General features: G+C 47.6%; 1 protein-coding gene and 1 long non-coding RNA gene across 2 annotated transcripts; both read right to left on the bottom strand.

Annotated features, from left to right (window-relative positions):
* Positions 1 to 8,517: 8,517 nt before the first annotated feature.
* LOC125551454 lies at positions 8,518 to 10,460 on the bottom strand. The gene is made up of 3 exons (XR_007302663.1): positions 9,433 to 10,460; positions 9,239 to 9,354; positions 8,518 to 8,882 (listed from the first exon to the last, which is right to left on the bottom strand). It is a non-coding gene; the product is annotated as an uncharacterized LOC125551454 (long non-coding RNA).
* Positions 10,461 to 11,721: 1,261 nt separating this feature from the next.
* Positions 11,722 to 14,254, bottom strand: LOC125551446 (serine/threonine protein phosphatase 2A 57 kDa regulatory subunit B' kappa isoform-like). Its single transcript, XM_048714697.1, has 2 exons — positions 12,809 to 14,254; positions 11,722 to 12,283 (listed from the first exon to the last, which is right to left on the bottom strand). Exons 1-2 carry the CDS (start codon positions 13,898 to 13,900, stop codon positions 11,915 to 11,917), a joined length of 1,461 nt encoding a protein of 486 aa, XP_048570654.1. The 5' UTR covers positions 13,901 to 14,254; the 3' UTR covers positions 11,722 to 11,914.
* Positions 14,255 to 17,622: the final 3,368 nt, after the last annotated feature.

Genomic DNA, 17,622 nt, shown 5'->3' on the forward strand with positions numbered 1-17,622 from the left:
CAGGTTACAGACTTCGTGAAAATAACATGTCAGGAATTTAACATCAGGAAGCAATGTTTAGAGCAAGATAACAACATGCTACAGGAACATATCATGGCAAAGCAAAGCATGGCATGAAGCTACTTAAAGCATACAACAAAAGTCCCTTACTGACCATAAGCCAAAAGGGATCAGAAAATACAATGGCAACCATGTGAACATAGCAAGTTTCATTAACAGATTCAGACTTAGAAGAAAACTGGACATGGCAAAACAGATTCACGTAGGCATGTTTGCGAGGTCGATGCACTCACTACAAAGCATTGCATGACAAAATAAGCATACACCCAGCAAGTAGACATGGCATAGAAGCTAAATATGGAAAGAACAACCTCATAGCATGCACGGATCGATTATAACAACCTCGGCAAAATTGCTTAACATGTAAACAATCTGCCAGGAACATTTTATAGCCAAAGTAGAGCTCAATTGAGTCATGCTAGGGTGCTCCATAATTGCAAACAAAGACATGGATGGATAGAGCACAACAACATCTCAAAATCATCCTTACTGATCATGCTCAAAAGAGGCATGGATCACTCTGTAGCAACAAGAATACATGGCATAAAAATATTAACAGGGCAAAGACTTAGAAGATTTCTAAGTCCCTGAAATCAGCAACATTACGAGAGCTACTTTGCATGCTTGTGCTAGTCACCACAAAGATCACAAAAATACATGGCATACACCCCTGTAAAGATGGCATGGCATACTTCAAAACACATGTAGGGCTCAAACTCATAGGAGGCACACATTAACCATGGCAAAAATGAAAAATGTCCAATTACTGATAAGAATCTAGAACTAACATTGCATAGCACTCTTGCAACAGCATTTAGGGCATCACGATGAACTCAAATGAACATGGTGCAATGGGATGAAATGAAGTGCTCATCGAGACGAACAATTTGATATGCTACACGCCTGAAACGGAGCCACGGATGCAGAGTTATGACATGATGAAGAATGCCAAAAATTACTGGGACAGAGGCAAAAGTTAACCCTAAACTGAATCTGGATCTGGATCTGCATGCAGATCGGAGTTCGCCGGAGTCAGCTCGAGGTCGCCTGCGTGGAGCTCGAGGTGGCCGGAGCTCGGAGGGTCCGGCGGGGTCGAGGAGGAGGCCGGCCGGAGTTGGAGAGGCGCGGGTCCGGCACGGCGCGGGGTGGCGCGTGAGGGCGGCGGGGTCGCCGGTGATGGAGCGAGGCGGCGGGGTCAGCGACGAGGAGCGAGGTGGCGGCGAGTGGCGGCGCGGCGGGCGCCGGCGCGGGAGGCGGCGGGGCGCGGCACCCAGGGCGCGGGGTCGGCGGAGATGGGCCGCAGGGGCCGGATCTGGGCCCCGCGGGCCTCGGCGGCGGCGGGTAGGCGGCGGTGACGTGGCGCACGCGGGTTGGCTGGAGGCGGCGGCGGCGGACGTGTCCGGCGCGCGGAGGAAGAGGGGGACTAGGGTTAGGGTAGAAATGACCCGGGATTTTCGGGGGAGAGACCTTTTTATAGGTAGAGGGATCTAGGAGGCTCCAAATTGAGCACGGTTTGCGGCCACGCGATCGTGATCGAACGACCGAGATGATGGATGGGGTTTAGGTGAGTTTTGGGCTACTTTGGAGAGGTGTTGGGCTGTAACACACACGAGGCCTTTACGGCTCCTCGGTTAACCGTTGGAGTATCAAATGAAGTCCAAATGGCACAAAACTTGACAGGCGTTCTACCGGTATTAAACCAAGGCCGCTTGGCAAGTCTCGGTCCAATCCGAGAATGTTTAATACCCGCACATGAAAAGAGGTAGAAAGGGACACCGGAGGACATAGGAGCGCCGGAATGCAAAACGGACAACGGGGAAAATGCTCGGATGCATGAGACGAACATGTATGCAAATGCGATGCACATGATGACATGATATGAGATGCATGACAAATAAAAAACAACACGAAGACAAAAACCTGACAACGAGGAAAATCATAACTTAGTGCCGGAAAAGACAAGAGTTGGAATACAAATATGGCAGGTTACATATGGGGCGTTACAACCATGATGTTAGGTTCCCGGTCTAGCTTATCTCATTCACTCAGATGTTTTGCTTTACAGAATTACATAGTATTGCAAAACAAAAAAGAACAGGAAGTAAAGCCGAGCCGTGTCGTTGCCTGATCCATTGGATGATCCCTCTCTTGGTCTCTCCTCTTGCTTATGTAGTGCCAACCCACTCCGGGTCCACATACTTGCGGTTGGGTTGAATGATCCAACATGGACGGTCGATGACGCGCCCTTTTCCTTGATTCGTCCTTGTGGCCTGATCGGTTGCCATGGCAACAGTTTTGGCTACCATTGCAGCACTTTTTCCTTGTGCGCTGCTGGCGCCCTTCGCCGTTGCCCTTTTGGCTGTCATGGCAATGTTTTCGTTGGGTGTCGTCATAGTTGGATTTAAGGTGCTGACAGGTGCTGCACAGGGCGGCGGCCTGTACTGGTCTGTCCCGATGGCTACTCTGGTAGGTACGGGATGAGGTGGTAGCTCTCCTTCCCAGCAGTGACGCCCTCGATTCAATCGCACAGTAATCATACACGCAAATGTGTACGATCAAGATCAATGACTCACTGGAAGATATCACAACACAACTCTAAACACAAATTAAAATAATACGAGCTTTATATTACAAGCCAGGGGCCTCGGGGGCTCGAATACATAAGCTCGAAAACACAAGAGCTAGCGGAAGCAACAATATCTGAGTACAGACATAAGTTAGACAAGTTTGCCTTAAGAAGGCTAGCACAAAAGCATCTATGATCGAAAAGGCAAGGCCTCCTGCCCGGGAGCCTCCTAACTATTCCAGGTTGTCAGCGGCCATCACGTAGTAGTAGGCACCCTCGGGGTAGCAATAGTCATCAGTGGTGTCGTCTGGCTCCTGGGATCCGTCATCTGGTCGCAACAATCGGGTATATGGGAAAAAGAGGTAGCAAAGCAACCGTGAGTACTCATCCAAAGTACTCGCAAGACTTACATCAAATCTAAACTAAGTATGCATCTGTATCAAAGGAAATGGGCTCTATCTGTGGACTAAACTGTAGAATGTCAGAAAAGAAGGGGAAAGCCTAGCCTATCAAAGACTAGCATCTTCAAGCATCTTGCAGCATATAGAAGAGTACAGATCAACATAATCTAAAGTAGTGGTAGTGTTATCAACCTCGGCAAGAGATCCTTTCTCGACTCCCTGCGAGAAAGCAATCCTAGAGCCATACTATCCATTTCTCATAACCATTTCTCATCTCAAGTATCCAGTTCTAGTTGTATCGATCGGGATACAACTCCAAGTGTCTGTTACCGTAGGACAGGCTATCGATAGATGTTTTCTTCCCTGCAGGGGTGCACCAACTTACCCAGCACGCTCGATTAACTCTGGCCGGACACACTTTCCTGGGTCATGCCCGGCCTCAGCCAAAAAATACGTCGCAACCCGACCTAGGCTTAATAGAGGTCAAGCAGGACGGACTAAACCTATGCCCCCAGGGGTCTTGGGCCATCGCCCCGGGAACTCCTGCACGTTGCGTGAGCGGTCGGTGAGTAGACCTAGCTACCTCCTTCAAAAAGGCAGGTGCTTACCAGTCCAACCCGGCGCGCACCGCTCAGTCACTGGCGTCTATTAAGCTTCGGCTAATGTATACGACGTCGAACGCCCATACTATGCCCACGTGATGGTTAGTGCTATCAGGCCAGAGGCCCCTCGGATCAAATATCCAAACCGTTAGTGTGTTGGCAGTGCGGTCACGAGCAGAGACTCACAAAAGATGTGACCCTGTCGCCCCGTCTCGAGTACTTGCGGCAAGGGCTGAGAATGCCCGGCCACGCCTCGTAAGTATCTCGCGGGCACCTTCCAGGTCAACCCAACTCCACATCACTCGCTATTAAGCTCGCGCGGGTACCCCTTAGGGCCGACCCGTCTTTAGTAACATGGCTCAGTGTAAAGTCATAGTAACCATAGTAACTGTGTGTCTAACACCAAGGGGAAAACCCGAGGAATCACCCCTGGTGAATTCCACTCGATGTTATCATCAAGGTGAACGTAAGAGGATCCACCCTCGAGGTTCACACTTGAGGGGTTGCACGACAAAGCCGTAACAGAAGTGGTTAAGGAGGAAATCACCCTCGATGACCACGACAGGATAGCTACACTACAGAGATCTCATCAGGAGTGATGTATGAGGTTCCACCCTTGGCACTCGATGGTAACTCTGCGGAGTCGAGCAACAAAAGGGGAAAGTGATGTGCGGTGTCGGGGCCTGGACATCGATCACGTTGATCGAGTCATCGAACATAAAGCGGGGCAACTGGGACAAGGTGGGGGTCACTGATGGATCTCTAACCAACCTATACTAAGCAGTTTAGGATAAGCATGTAAGGTAACAAAAACAGGCTATGCATCAGAGTAGGATCATACAGAAAGCAGTAGCAGTTCTAATGCAAGCATGAGAGGGAAAGAAATGGGCGATATCGGAATGCTCAAGGGGGGTTTGCTTGCCTGGTCGCTCAGACGAGAAGGAGGGGTCGTCGCTCACAGGGGCATCAGCATCGTCACGGGTTCTACCAAAGAGAAGAGGGGGAGAAACAGTAAATACATAGCAAGCAAGTGCATGACATGACAACATGCGGAGCTAGACGTGTTCTAACGCAGTGCTACACGATACCGGTGAAAGTGGAAGTCAACCGGGAATGTTTTCCCGGTTCCGGACCTGTGTCAAACAGATGACCGGAGGGGGAATGTTCCATGTTCAGCATGCTAGGGGCATGTGACAGATGAACGGACCGCGTATTCGGATTCATCTCATCGTTCTGAGCAACTTTCATATATAAAGTTTTTCGATCCGAGCTACGGTTTATTTTCTATTAATTTTCAAAGATTTAAACATTTTTTGGAATTATTTAAATTAACAGAAATTCATTGTGACGTCAGCATTGCGCGGGGATTACGTCGGCAGTCAACAGACTCGTTGACCAGGGTCAAACCTGGCATGTGGGTCCAGTGGGACCCACATGTCAGCCTCTTTTAGTCTAACAGTAATTTAAACTAAACTAACAGGCTAATTAGAGGGGTGGGCCCCTGGTGTCAGAGACTAACTAATTACTAATTAATTAACAAATTTTAACTAGCAGTTTTATTTATTTAAAAAATGTTTAAGCTAGTGCGGCCCGCATGTCAGGGACACAGTGTGCCCAGTCAGCACAGTTGACCATGGTCAACCTAGTCAACTGGGGCCAGGGGGCCCACGGGCAATTACCCAGAGGCGGGCCCTGCCGGTGCCAGGTCAGCGCCCATGCTGGAGCAACACCGGCGAGGCCATCCACGTCGGTCGAACGCCGGAGACGGCCGGGATTCGCCTACAGGGGGCCAACACGGGCGCGGGCAGGCGCGTTCGAACGGCGAGAGCCCGCCGCGTCGCATGGTGAGACCGGTCGGAGCTGGAGCTGCCGGAAACGGCGCCAGCGACGAGTGGAGGCGGTGGCGCGTACAGGTGGATGAAGGATACGGTGAAACAGCGCGCTACGGAGCGAGTGGAAGGGCTGGGGAGGATCCCCGTGGTGCGGCGCGTCCAACGGGCTTGAGCCCGTGACCAAATGCTCACCAGAGCCTCGCCGGCGGCGAGCTCCGCGGTGATGTGTTCGGGCGCTCATCGGGGATGGCGCTAGGAGGCACGGGAGGGGGCGTGCGCGTGCGCGTTGGATCGGGCGTTCGACCCCGCATCCATCTACGGTGGCGGCGCGGCCCGTAACGGGCTAAAACGACGACGGCAAGAGGCGGGGCGGACGCCGGCGAGAGGCGGGGCGGACGCCGGCGTTCGGCCGCGGTCGAAAACGAGGCTAGAGGGCGCGGGGAGGCTCGGTCACGAGCTCGTTGAGCTCCAGTGAGCACCAGGAGCTCGATGACGTGCCCAGGCGAGCGCGACATGGGCTATGGCCACGGCGGCGAAGCGATCCGCGGCTACGAGCTCACGGCAATGGCGACGAGGAAGCTACGGCGCACGAAGAGGCTAACGGAGGGGAGCAGGAGACGGAGAAGCTCACCGCGCGGCACATGGAGGCTAGTGATAGGCTTAGTAGCAGCAGGAGTCGCCGGAGAGGAGGGAAATCGCCGGCGACCGAGGCAGAAGGGGGTGGCTCGATCCATGGCCTGCGGTGCTCCCCGGCTTGCGCTCGTGGACAGGGACGAGACAGTCGACGACGGCGGAGCTGGTGGACAGGTCGGCGAGGCAAGGCGAGGTCGGTAGCCGCGGCTGCGACGGCGAGCGGCGACGCTCGCGTTCGGTGGTGGAGGAGAACAAGCGAGAGAGAGCGAGGGAGAGGGGTCGGTCGAGCTAGGGTTAGCGGGGGGGTCGACGACGACCTTGTAGACGGCAGGGAGAGGCCGGATGGCTGCCGCGTGGCCATCCGTGGCCACGGACATACGTCCGGCGGCCACCGCGGGCGGTGAGCAGTAGAAGGTAGGGGAAAGGCCCCCTAGTGGGCTGGGTTGGCTAGCTGGAGTGGGCCGAGGCTCGGGCCAGGCACTGTGCACTTGGCCAAGTGCACAGTGGCATGTGCTCTTTCTCTTTTCTTTTTCTTTTCTTTTGTTTTTTTTAGCAGCTTTTGCATTTTATTTTGCCACAAATGACTTTGCAAAATATTCCACTGGCCAAAACAAATTGAAAGAAGTACCGTGCACTGCCACAAAAATGTTGGGAATCTTTTTGAATCCCTTTGGATTTATTCAAAAAGAAAATGGCATTTTAAAGGTTGTTTTGGCTTTGTTAAAAAGCATTAGGCCCATTTAGAGTTGATGATGATGATGTGTTCCTTAACAGCAAATAGTTTTGGATTATTTGCTAAAAGGTGAACATTTTTCCAACAAGTTTTGATCAACTTCATTTTACACTTTGAATTTGAATGGAATTCAAAGAAGGAATTTGAAATGAGATATTATCCCAACATGATTATTATTGCAAAACTCAGTAGCTTAGCATCATCATGATGGATTACTGTAGCATGACACTGGGGGTGTTACACCAGCTTAGGCGATGTTCGGTGGCTACGAGTGGTTGCGTGGTGGTGCAGCGGGGAAGGGCGCTAGTTCTGGCCAGTGGGATAGTTCTAACTTGTCGGCGTTAGCGGGCAATGAGATCGGTGGTGGCCCTATGTAGCATTGGCGATCGCGTCACAATGGGGTGTGAGAGTGAGTGGATGTGCTCATCGGCATTGGGCAACGACATGGGAATGGTGGTTGTGCTCTCCTATGGGTGAAAACATGGCCAGTGCTTGCCGGACGGCAACGGCAACGCCAGTAGGCATCGCTATCCTTCTTGGAGGGGTCATCGAGGAGATCTACGCACTCTCAGCTATTGGATCGAGCTCTTCGAGCAAAGCCAAGATTCCGTTGCAGGATCAGGTGGTGGCGCCGTCGTCAGTGTTGTTTTCGCTCTTTGGGGCGTTGATAAGTTTAAGACATATCTATAAGTTTTTGCTTGTTTCATGCTACAACTATATCATTATTGCATAATTTTGGCACAAGATATTAGTAATTTATGGACAAATCTATTAATTTAGTGCCAATTTTTATTTTATGTTGTTTTTTGACTTTTTAGAAAAAACAAAATTTTGAAGATAAAAAAGGCGGAAAATATATTGGCAATTTTAAAGGCTAAAAGTTTGTACAAAGCATTGGCGGGCTGGAAGGTGATGCCCATGGACCCCACACACCTATGGCGGAGCCTAAGTAGAGGTCACCACACAACAGCGAGTTGACCATAACGAAGGACCCAAACGAATTGGTAGAAATGAACCTCTTCCAATGAACATGGCTGAGGATCAGGTTCTACACACAATTTCACCGATTTAGGTGCTGGTTGATAACAAAATTGTATGTAACCTTCGACATAAAAGCCGAGTATTTCCGTGCCTATTTCCACTAGTAATCAATGCACATGATATTATCATATTAGACAAGACATTAATTGCATTTCTTGTTAGTAGTATATTAGGCAGATATTAACTGCATCTTTGATATTAGTCGGATATTAATTGCATTTCTTGTTAGTAGAATGTAATTACTTGATTAGCACTGATATTAGCACCCTGTTCGGCAGCTCTCCGCTCCGCCCACTCCGGAGCGGGCCGCGACCTATTTTCTTGGAGTAGCTGATGGGTCGCTCCGTCCGCTCCGTGGAGCTGGATGACTGCCAAACAGGCGCTAGGTATATGTTTTAACCAGAGCAAGGTGCTGAACACATTAATTACTTGATTAGCACTGATATTAGGTATGTTTTAACCAGAGCAAGGTGCTGAACACATTAATTACTTGATTAGCACTGATATTAGGTATGTTTTAACCAGAGCAAGGTGCTAAACACATTAATGAAAACACGCATGGTGCTAAACATGTTTAGCGCTAAACACCGAAGGGTGAGATATGTTGGATCTTTGCAACTCGTTCTTTTTATATTGGTATATGGTGGGGTGTTTAAAAGTATAGATATAGATGAAAGTTCAATACAAATCGGAGGATCTCCCTATAAACATGACAGCACTAAACATGACAATCGTCAAAGGCAAACACACACCAACAGCATACTCTTATTTTTGGCGACCAACAACATACATGACAACAGAGACGTAACTACAGTTTTTATTCGAACAAGCACATATGCCTGTTCACCATCTCACCGAGGCGAAACGATATGGGTTTCCACAGTACAGCCCAGTCTGCCAGATCTCCATGCAACAGCAGAAATGTGCAGCTAAAATTAGCCGCAGCAGCACAAGGACTCCATGCAGCACTCGCAGGTCTCGTAGCAGCAGAAGCAACAGCACAGTGTAAACAGGCTGCAAGCGACAGGCTTCCAATGTAAAATCCACAGTTGTTAACCAGAAACCGGTGCCAGATTAAGTATCAGAAGTAATTTGTAACTTGAACTGAGATTCGCTGCATAATTCATAGTGAAATATCTGAAAATTACTTGCATCTTGGGGTGATCTCAGACTGATTTGATGGTATAATTAAATTCTCTGTGATGCAGTGCGAAAGACAAGATCCAGCCGAAGCTGCATGAAGATGACCAGTAACTACTACCACTTGCCAACAGGATATCATTTTCCATTTTATCTAATGAGCCAAAGGTTTGGGTCACTTGTTTGGTGGATATCCCTTTCAGGAATAAAGGTGAAAGATCACTTCCTACCTCCCTGAATGGCAGTCCCTCACCAAACTGGGGCCTTATTGACGGTAGGTGCTGGAAATGTTTTGGAAGAAAGCTTTGCCGGCAAGGAAGTAATGTACCCCACCCCGATTAAATCACTGAAATGAGGAAGGAAGTTGAATCATGAGGCTAATTAGTTTCTCTGGGAAAACAAAGCTTTGTAAGCCCAAGAGCACCTTTTGCATTTCCGGGCTATTGTCAAGGAGCCATCCTAAATTTTTAGACTTTGTACCCACATCATTTTCACCATGTTCTGAATCCTATAATAACACAATAAAAGTTCAATTAAAAACTTAAAATACTTTTGTACCAAATGCGTGACGTTTGCTAGGGCCTCTCTGATTTGTAGGATTTCAAACTAAGAAAAATGAAGAAACTGGATGCCATGCCATGTTGAATTCACATGAAGTAAAAACACAGAAATATGTAGTGTAGCACAGGTTGTCTGATTGCACCACATGAAAAACACAGAATGTAGGCATAGTGTTTGCCATAGTTTTCACTGAAAATAAGAATAATTTCCATGAGGTTGGACTAGGTGGAAATTTTCCTTTGAAATTGCATGCAAAGCAGTCTATAGGAAAAATTCATATATTCTCAAGAACATTTCCGAAGAAGCATAATCCTCCAAACTTCCTATGAAATTCCTTTGAATTAAAGAGGCCCTAAATCATACTGATTCTTTTTCTTTCATACACAGTTAGGTACTGCTAACTCTTAGGTTTAATAACAAGATACGGGACTCGGGAAATATGAGAAAGGTAAACGACGTAAACTGCCTACCTAGTTTGTTAGAATGATCGTGTGACACATAAACTAGTATTCTGGCGTATGTTAGAATGATCGCGTGACACATAAATCTTGTCTATGTTACTTGTTGCATCAAACAGGTTATTGACAAGTCAGAAATACATAATACTCCCTGGTTGTACTAAAGCAGCGTCAATTAATATGGATCGGAGGGAGTACTATTTTTATAAAGAACTTCGACGCCACGAGCAATATCATGCAAATTTACTCTATTTTTTAAAATAAAATTAAATAAATACTAAAAATTCACTAAGGTGGCCTTATACACCTTAAGGCAAGTTCAAAATCAGAGTGATTCCTCATTGCAGAATACGTCAACAAGAACTCGACCAAAATGCATATTTAACAATTAACAGAGTAACAAGAGTTATCCATAACTATAACAGAACAGAAAGGTTACCATGCATATAAGCAACCTTTCTCCTCATGGCGCTTCTGAACATGATCATAGTAGGACATGTCCTGCTTACTCGGAGGGTTGTCCATCTTGATGTATATCTCTACACAAGTATCTAAGTACACCAAAAGAGAAGAAAAGGACTATGAGCAGAACAAAGGAGGAAAATATATGGAGTGGACAGTGGCTATCTGTATGGGTGTGAGACCTTTTATAGACCAACTCAAGATTGCAATGTGTCAGGTCGATTCAAGTGTCCAACTATCAAGCACCAGTAGGAACAAAAAGGACTTGACTAGGGTAAACGTAACTGTGGCAGTTGATGTGTTGTTTGCTAGTGCAATAGAGATAGCACAATTTTGTTTAATGAACAATCATATATAACACAGTTTGTTCAATAAGGTATGTACACAAAATAGCAGCATAGGAAATTCTTCATTTTACCAGTATATGTATTTCTAGATCCTTGAATCGGTACTAATCAAGCCAATAATTAGTATTAAGTATTATTACTGTCCATCAAGCTTATCGCACCAAACCCTGTAAGAGTATCTTTTCTGGGGATAACTAGACAGGTTAAATCCTAATTGGATGGGACTAAATCCGTAGTCATGCCATGAATCAGATCTCTTATGAGTATCCATCTGACTGAGAAATGTGCACTGAGCTTGTAGATGGATGGAATTGATTACCATTGAATATTTAGGTGAAATTAGGTCCCTCTTGCATTCATTGGTAGATGGTTGCTACTTGCACCAGGGACCAGACTTGATTTTATCAACTAAGTGCCTTTATTATTATTCATGACAACATCATCCATGATAACAGTTAATCGTAATACCACTGCTGACAATGAAGGGGAATAAAGGTACAAGAAAGAGATTTTACACATTGATTGATAATATTGATCCAGACGTTAAAAATATAAGGACACTTTTCAATGTTGAGCCAAGACTTTGATATTTATCATGTCAAAGGCAAATCATCCTTAATTATGCAGCAATGTTCTTGCCATGAATTGGCCAGATGTGCAATACCAGAACATGTAGCAATGCTTACTGTGTGAAGTTCAGATTTCCTATTCTACTAAGCAAGCGACACAATGTAGTTGAGTTATCAAGCATGAAAAGCACTGTGGACTTACCTCATTGTTTGCTCGTCCATCAAATCAGGTGAACAGATTCATCAGAATCTGGAAAATTCGAAATACACTGGCATCCACATGACACCAGCTGTAGTAAAAAATCATGACCTCCCATATCCAAAGTTGTTTCACAGAACAATCGACTAGAACGGCATTATCTTGTCAAAGAAAGAAATGTCCATCACTTGAGAGTACACCATGAAAGAATCAAGGGGGGGGGGGGGGAGACAAAGTTGACAAAATGCCCTGCACAGCACCCATAGTGCTATAAATGGAGTGGAATGAAGTACATTTGAACACATATATATTATGTCATAGTTGGAGCTACCAGAGGAGCGGGTTTAGGAAAAGCAGCAAAGCTGATGTCTCTGGTTACTGGATGGAATGCGGCATTCTTCTCAAGGTGCTCCCATATAAGCCTTCTCCGCTCCTCAGTTGCGGCTTGCTTCTCTTCCTCCTCTTGGAAATTTTTCTGACAAGCCAACAGCAGCTTCTGATCCATGTCAAAGAACATTTTCCTGACATTCATTGTAACATTCAGAACCGATTGGTTCCAATGCAAACGAGCATTCCTTTCGAGAGCTGGATATATGATTGGCAAGATAACTTGGTGGTTTTGAGAGATCAAACCGAACAAGTGCTCATTGTTCCACAGGAATAAGGCTCTTTCAGCAACCTGTAAGCAGGAATAATATTCTTAGTTTCTAGGCTAGGAGTGTATGAATTGTAGAATAAATCATGTCACAAACAAAAACAACAGGTTTCTCCATCCATCAGCGCATGGCGCATAGAAGTGTTCCACATCTGTAAAGCTTTATATAGGTATACAAAGAAACAAAATATCCAACAAACAACATAAGGAAAAAGGAAAGAATGTATTTTGCATTGGTGTGATTACTCAGCATTAGCCCTTGTGGCCAATTAAATAGCAGCTAAATCCAAATGTGAAGAATCTCTGAAGGGAATTCTTTGAGCAAAATATAATTTGAAAATGAATATAACAGAACATATCTTGGCGGTAAATGTGATGCTAGTTTGAAATACAAATACCACCCACAAGAATCAATTGAAATGACTCCCTTAACTAAATGAGTGTTCTGACAACCAACTATATGCGCTATAAGCTAGTAAAGAAATTTAATCAAACAACAAACACTGGCAATAGGATATTGCAGATTGATATCCTAGGACAAAATTTCACCTGAAAATGAGAGCTATTCAAGCAGTGTGCAACCCTCCGAAACAATGGGACCATGCACTTCTGGAATTCAGGCATTTCTGTCAATTCCAGCACCTCCTCCAACTCCCCCAAGAACATCATCTCCTTCTGACTGTTCGTCACTGGCCAGTACTTCAACAGGCCTCTGATCACAGTCCCTGAGAGCTTTGGTTCCTTGTCAATAAACTGTGTAATGCAGTATGTCAACTGCGGCAGATACATGCCCACTGTCTTCGGTTTATGAAGAGGAATCAATGCCTTCCACAGAAATAACTTATGCTCCTCCTTCAGTGGTTTCGCAAACCCACTAATCACACTCCCAAACACCTCCAAGAGTTCGGCAATCCCATTGTGACGATCAGCGTCGGATACAAACCTATAGAAGATATTACTCACAGCCTTGCGGATGAAGGGCCGATTACCCATGAATTTTCCATATATCCTATGCAATACTGTCTTCAGGCAATCCCTTTCTCTAGGATCATCAGAATCTAACAAATCAAGCAGCCTGGAGATGAAGGAATTGTCCATGTACTTGCGAGCCACCTTCACATCAACGACAGGAGAGGTGACGAACCGGAGGAGCAGCTCGTATACGACCTGTAAGTGGTACCATGAGGGGTCAAAGAACGGATCGTCCTCGTCAGCCTCGGCAGCTGCCCCGGTGCCTGGCCGGACCTTGGGCGGGAAGACCCTGAACAGGTTGATGGCAAACATACGCACACAGGCCGAGACCATCGCCTCCGTGAGGGGCTCCTCCGCCGTGCCAAGGCAGTCGACGAGAGACATGAGCACCTGCCGCTTTCTCTCCCTCTCCGGAGAGTCCCGGCCCCGGTCGTTGGAGAAGTCGAACAACACGCAGCAGACGTTCAGCTTCCGGAGGAACACGTCCTCCCTTGTCTCCCCCTCCGCTCCGGCGATAGCCGCGAGCGGAGGAGACGCCCGCATCGAGTCCCACTGCCTCCCATTCACGTCATACGACGTTGGGGACTTGGGCGGCGGAGATCCCCAGCCCCCGCCTCCGCCGGATTTCGGCGACTTCCCCGAGAGCTTACCAAGGAACTGCTTCCACATGGCGGCAGCAGGCAGTCCGTAGCGCCGACCCACCTCGAGTCAGACACCCATTTCAAGGAACCATGGACGAACCCACTACCCGCCACCCACCCAGGACACGCAGCGGCAAAGCAAATCTTGCAAGGCAACGAACCGGGTCGGCTGCCGCGACCCGTGCAGCTGTCGGAGCGCCGGTCACAGACCCCGCAATGGCTGTGTGGGGGTTTTAGATCCGGAGGCGGGACGCCGAGGCCGCCGCCATGGATGGGATCTCGGAGGAGGAGGGGGGGCAGAAAGTGCAGAGCCTTTGGCGTTTTGGGCGGAATCGCAGTGGGAGCCGAGCGGGGAGAGGAGCTGGAGTTTACAGCTGTTTGCGGGGAACGATGGCCACCGGAAGAAGGAAGGGGTGGCAGGATGCATCTCGGCCGTCCGTTTGGGATTGGATTCCCATCTATCGCACGATGGAAGGTTTTGAGGTTTCGTGTGGTCTGAAAAGAAAATGCCAATCCTTCTTTCGAATTCACAAGTCTGCAAAATCACAGAAATAGAAAACAGAAATGTAGTGCACGAACCTTGGAACAAAGTTGGTTGCCATTTCACATAAAAAATCATTCGCAAGGAAGTGGTCTACGCACGGACAATGAGATATAATTATTTTTTCCGAATGTTAGTAGGAGAGTTACCAAATTCATTGATCAGAAAGAGGCATTACAAGAACACCTCCGAAGGGCTAGTGCAAAAGGAAAAGAAAAAAAAGACTAGTCGGCACCCCCGCAATCCGAAGCTCCGCCAACAACCGTGAACAGCATCGGAATCCATCATCGGGTCTACAAGGTGACGCCTCCAAGTAGGTACTAGTGTCGAGGACACCACCGTCACCCGATCTGGCACGGCCTGATTTTGGGTTTTCACCCGGAGACCTCAAGCCATGGGGTAACAAGAGCAGCGAGCTCCACGACGATACCTCCAAGGAGGAAGACGACATCCGTAGACACCATTACCGTCGGCACCGACAAGATCGATACAAGATTTTCATCAGGAGCCGAGTCTTCCACCAACCATCCCAGGATCTGAGGCCTTCCCAGTGCCATCAGGCCGAACAAGCCCAAGCCCACACTACCAGAACACAAAATGGTCACCGTCGCACGCAGGAACTCAACGAGCACACGCCAACCTGACCGGTCTGCACCGCCGCATGCAGGCCCTGGGCGAGCCAAACTAGATCTGACCATCCTCTGCCTCCGTGCGCAAAACTGGGAGAGGGTCCGCACCGCAGCACACCAGAAAATCCGAGGTAGAATCGGAACTGGTCAGTATGCACCACCGCGCGCTGGAACTAGGTGAAAACCAAGCGAAAACTAACCGTCATACACCACCGCGCGCCAAGACTGGATTATCCGTACTCGATCTGGTCTGTCTAAGCCTCCTCTAGCACCAGGCGCACACTAGACGACGCCACTGCTCATAGGAGCTAGACGTGGACACGCTTGAAGGAGGAAACCACCAGCATCTGTCGACACCACTATGCTACTACCTCCACCAGCCCGACCCGGCGGTATGATCTGGCCACAGGATCACCAGAGCCCAGATCAGGTTTGGACACTACGAGCCCCACACCGCCCCTAAAAGAGCATGGTGCCCCCATGTTTGGTTTTGGTAATTGATGACAATCCCTGTCGACTAATGGTCGCCTTGGGATATACTTGAAGGGTTTATCCACAGACTTTGCTTGAAGACCATTTGTTGGTTTCAAGGTTATAAGGAGAAGATAAGACACAAGGTTGATCAAGATTAAGTCAAACAGTGAATCAAGTTGATCAACACACAAAGCGTCGAAGATGTACCGAGAGGGCTCAAGTGATCACATGGTATGGTAAGCATTATCCATTACGCTTTGTTGTACTAACCCGTGGTCTACGTGAGAGTTCTTTGTGGGGTTAGGTATGTTTCCATGGGCGTGCATCAAAAGAAAGATATCACATAACCCATGGAGGATGACATCAAGTGATGGTCGTCATCAAGGTTGTGATGTGCAAGTTCAAGTGGAGTATCACAAAGAGATCATGCTTGAAGCTTGCCATCCATTGTGGTGACAATGGACTTGTGAACATATACTGAAGAGTGGCTCACCCATAGTGGGGTATGGGGGAGAAATCTACTAGTCTTCATTGAGCCAACACAATCAAGAAAGGTGGTCCAACTTGAGGAGGTCAAGATCGTCATCATCTAGCTCAAGTGGATTATGTGTAAGGCAAAGGTTTGTCCTTGGTAGGTTTTCTATCTTACCTGTCTCATGGTGTTAGTCGGTAGACCAGGTTATAAGATCGGTAGTCATACTATCAAGGGGCTCTCTCGAGTGAGTAGCTTGATGGTATCGTTCATAGAGAGCTTAAACCTTTGCATCCTTGGCATCATCTTTCTTGGTTCTTGTTTGATTTTTCTCTTTGTGAGTTTTGGAGCTTGTGGTATTCTTCTCGACAAGCTCAAGTTCATCGAGAACGGTTTTTGTTTGCTTCATCTAGTATTTTTTTTTTATGTTGAAGTTTATGTCGGTTCTTCACCGATGGAGGTTTCACACCTCTATAAGTCTATATCATAGGCATATTTCTCTTGCCGATTCTGAAGATATGCATTTGTGATTTGACAACTCTTGTCGTTAGCTTTCCATCAAGCTTGAGTTCATCGCAATTAGAGTTCATTTGCAGAAGTTATGGTAGCTTTGGTCTTACCTGGTTCTTCTGTTTTGCTTGGGCTATTTTGCAGCACCCAAGCGGTAGTACTGCTCGGTACCATGGTAGTACCGCTTCATGCGGTACTTCTATTGTGGTCTACTGCAACTACTTCTACTTGGGAAAATGCTTCTGGAACGTATCACGAATTTCATGGTAGTAGAGAGTGGTAGTAGAGCGGTAGTACTACTCTAAGCGGTAGTACTGCTCCCCAAGCGGTAGCACTGCTCTGGCAGAACCACCGCTCTTGTATTTCTGCCTCGTTGGGTTGCGATGGTCATGCTAAGTGGTAGTACCGCTTGTGCAGGACCAGTGGGCATAACGGTTGGATTCGAGGGGGGGTATTTAAGTGGGTCTTCTTCCCCAATGGTTCTTATATTTTGAGCTCATGTTTGCTCTCCATTGGTGACCTTCTTTGAGCTTGCTATCTCTCAGTCCCTCCAATGATCCTTGCTAGTTCTTGAGGGAAAAGAGGGAGGAGGTCTAGATCTACATTTTCACAAATCACTTTCTCCTCTATGTGAGGGGAACCCCTTGGATCCATATCTTGGAGTTCTTTGTGTTCTCTTCTTCGTTCTTCCTCTCATTTTCCACCATAGCATTACTTGTTGTGGTGGGATTTGGGAGAGAACGACTTGGGCACTCCATGTGCCCTTGCCATTGCATTTGGTGCATAGGTTTGAGTTCTCCACGGTGATACTTGGAAGTGAAGTTTGAGTAGCTTATTACTCTTGGGTGCTTGGTACCCTAGAGCTTGTTTCTCATGGGTGCTTGGGCACCCTAGAGGGTTGGTGGTGTCTTGGAGCTCAATCATCGTGATGTAAAGCTCTGGACAAGCGTCGGGATCTCCAATTAAGTTGTGGAAATTGCCCCAAGAAATTTGTACGGGTTCCAGTGATCGTCCCCAAGGGTTGCCATTTTGTACGAGTTCAGCGACCGCCCTCAAGGGTCCCTTAGTGGAATAACGACATCTTACATTGTGTGAGGGCGTGAGGAGATTACGGTGGCCCTAGT

This window comes from Triticum urartu, chromosome 1 (assembly GCF_003073215.2).
Source record: "Triticum urartu cultivar G1812 chromosome 1, Tu2.1, whole genome shotgun sequence".
NCBI classification, from domain to species: Eukaryota; Viridiplantae; Streptophyta; class Magnoliopsida; order Poales; family Poaceae; genus Triticum; species Triticum urartu.

Bases quoted from the DNA above. Each gene is read 5' to 3' on its own strand.
- LOC125551446 (XM_048714697.1), bottom strand. From the start codon at position 13,900: ATGTGGAAGCAGTTCCTTGGTAAGCTCTCGGGGAAGTCGCCGAAATCC. The intron at 12,284-12,808 runs GTGAAATTTTGT...TCCTGCTTACAG, and splicing joins TGAATAGCTCTCATTTTCAG to GTTGCTGAAAGAGCCTTATT.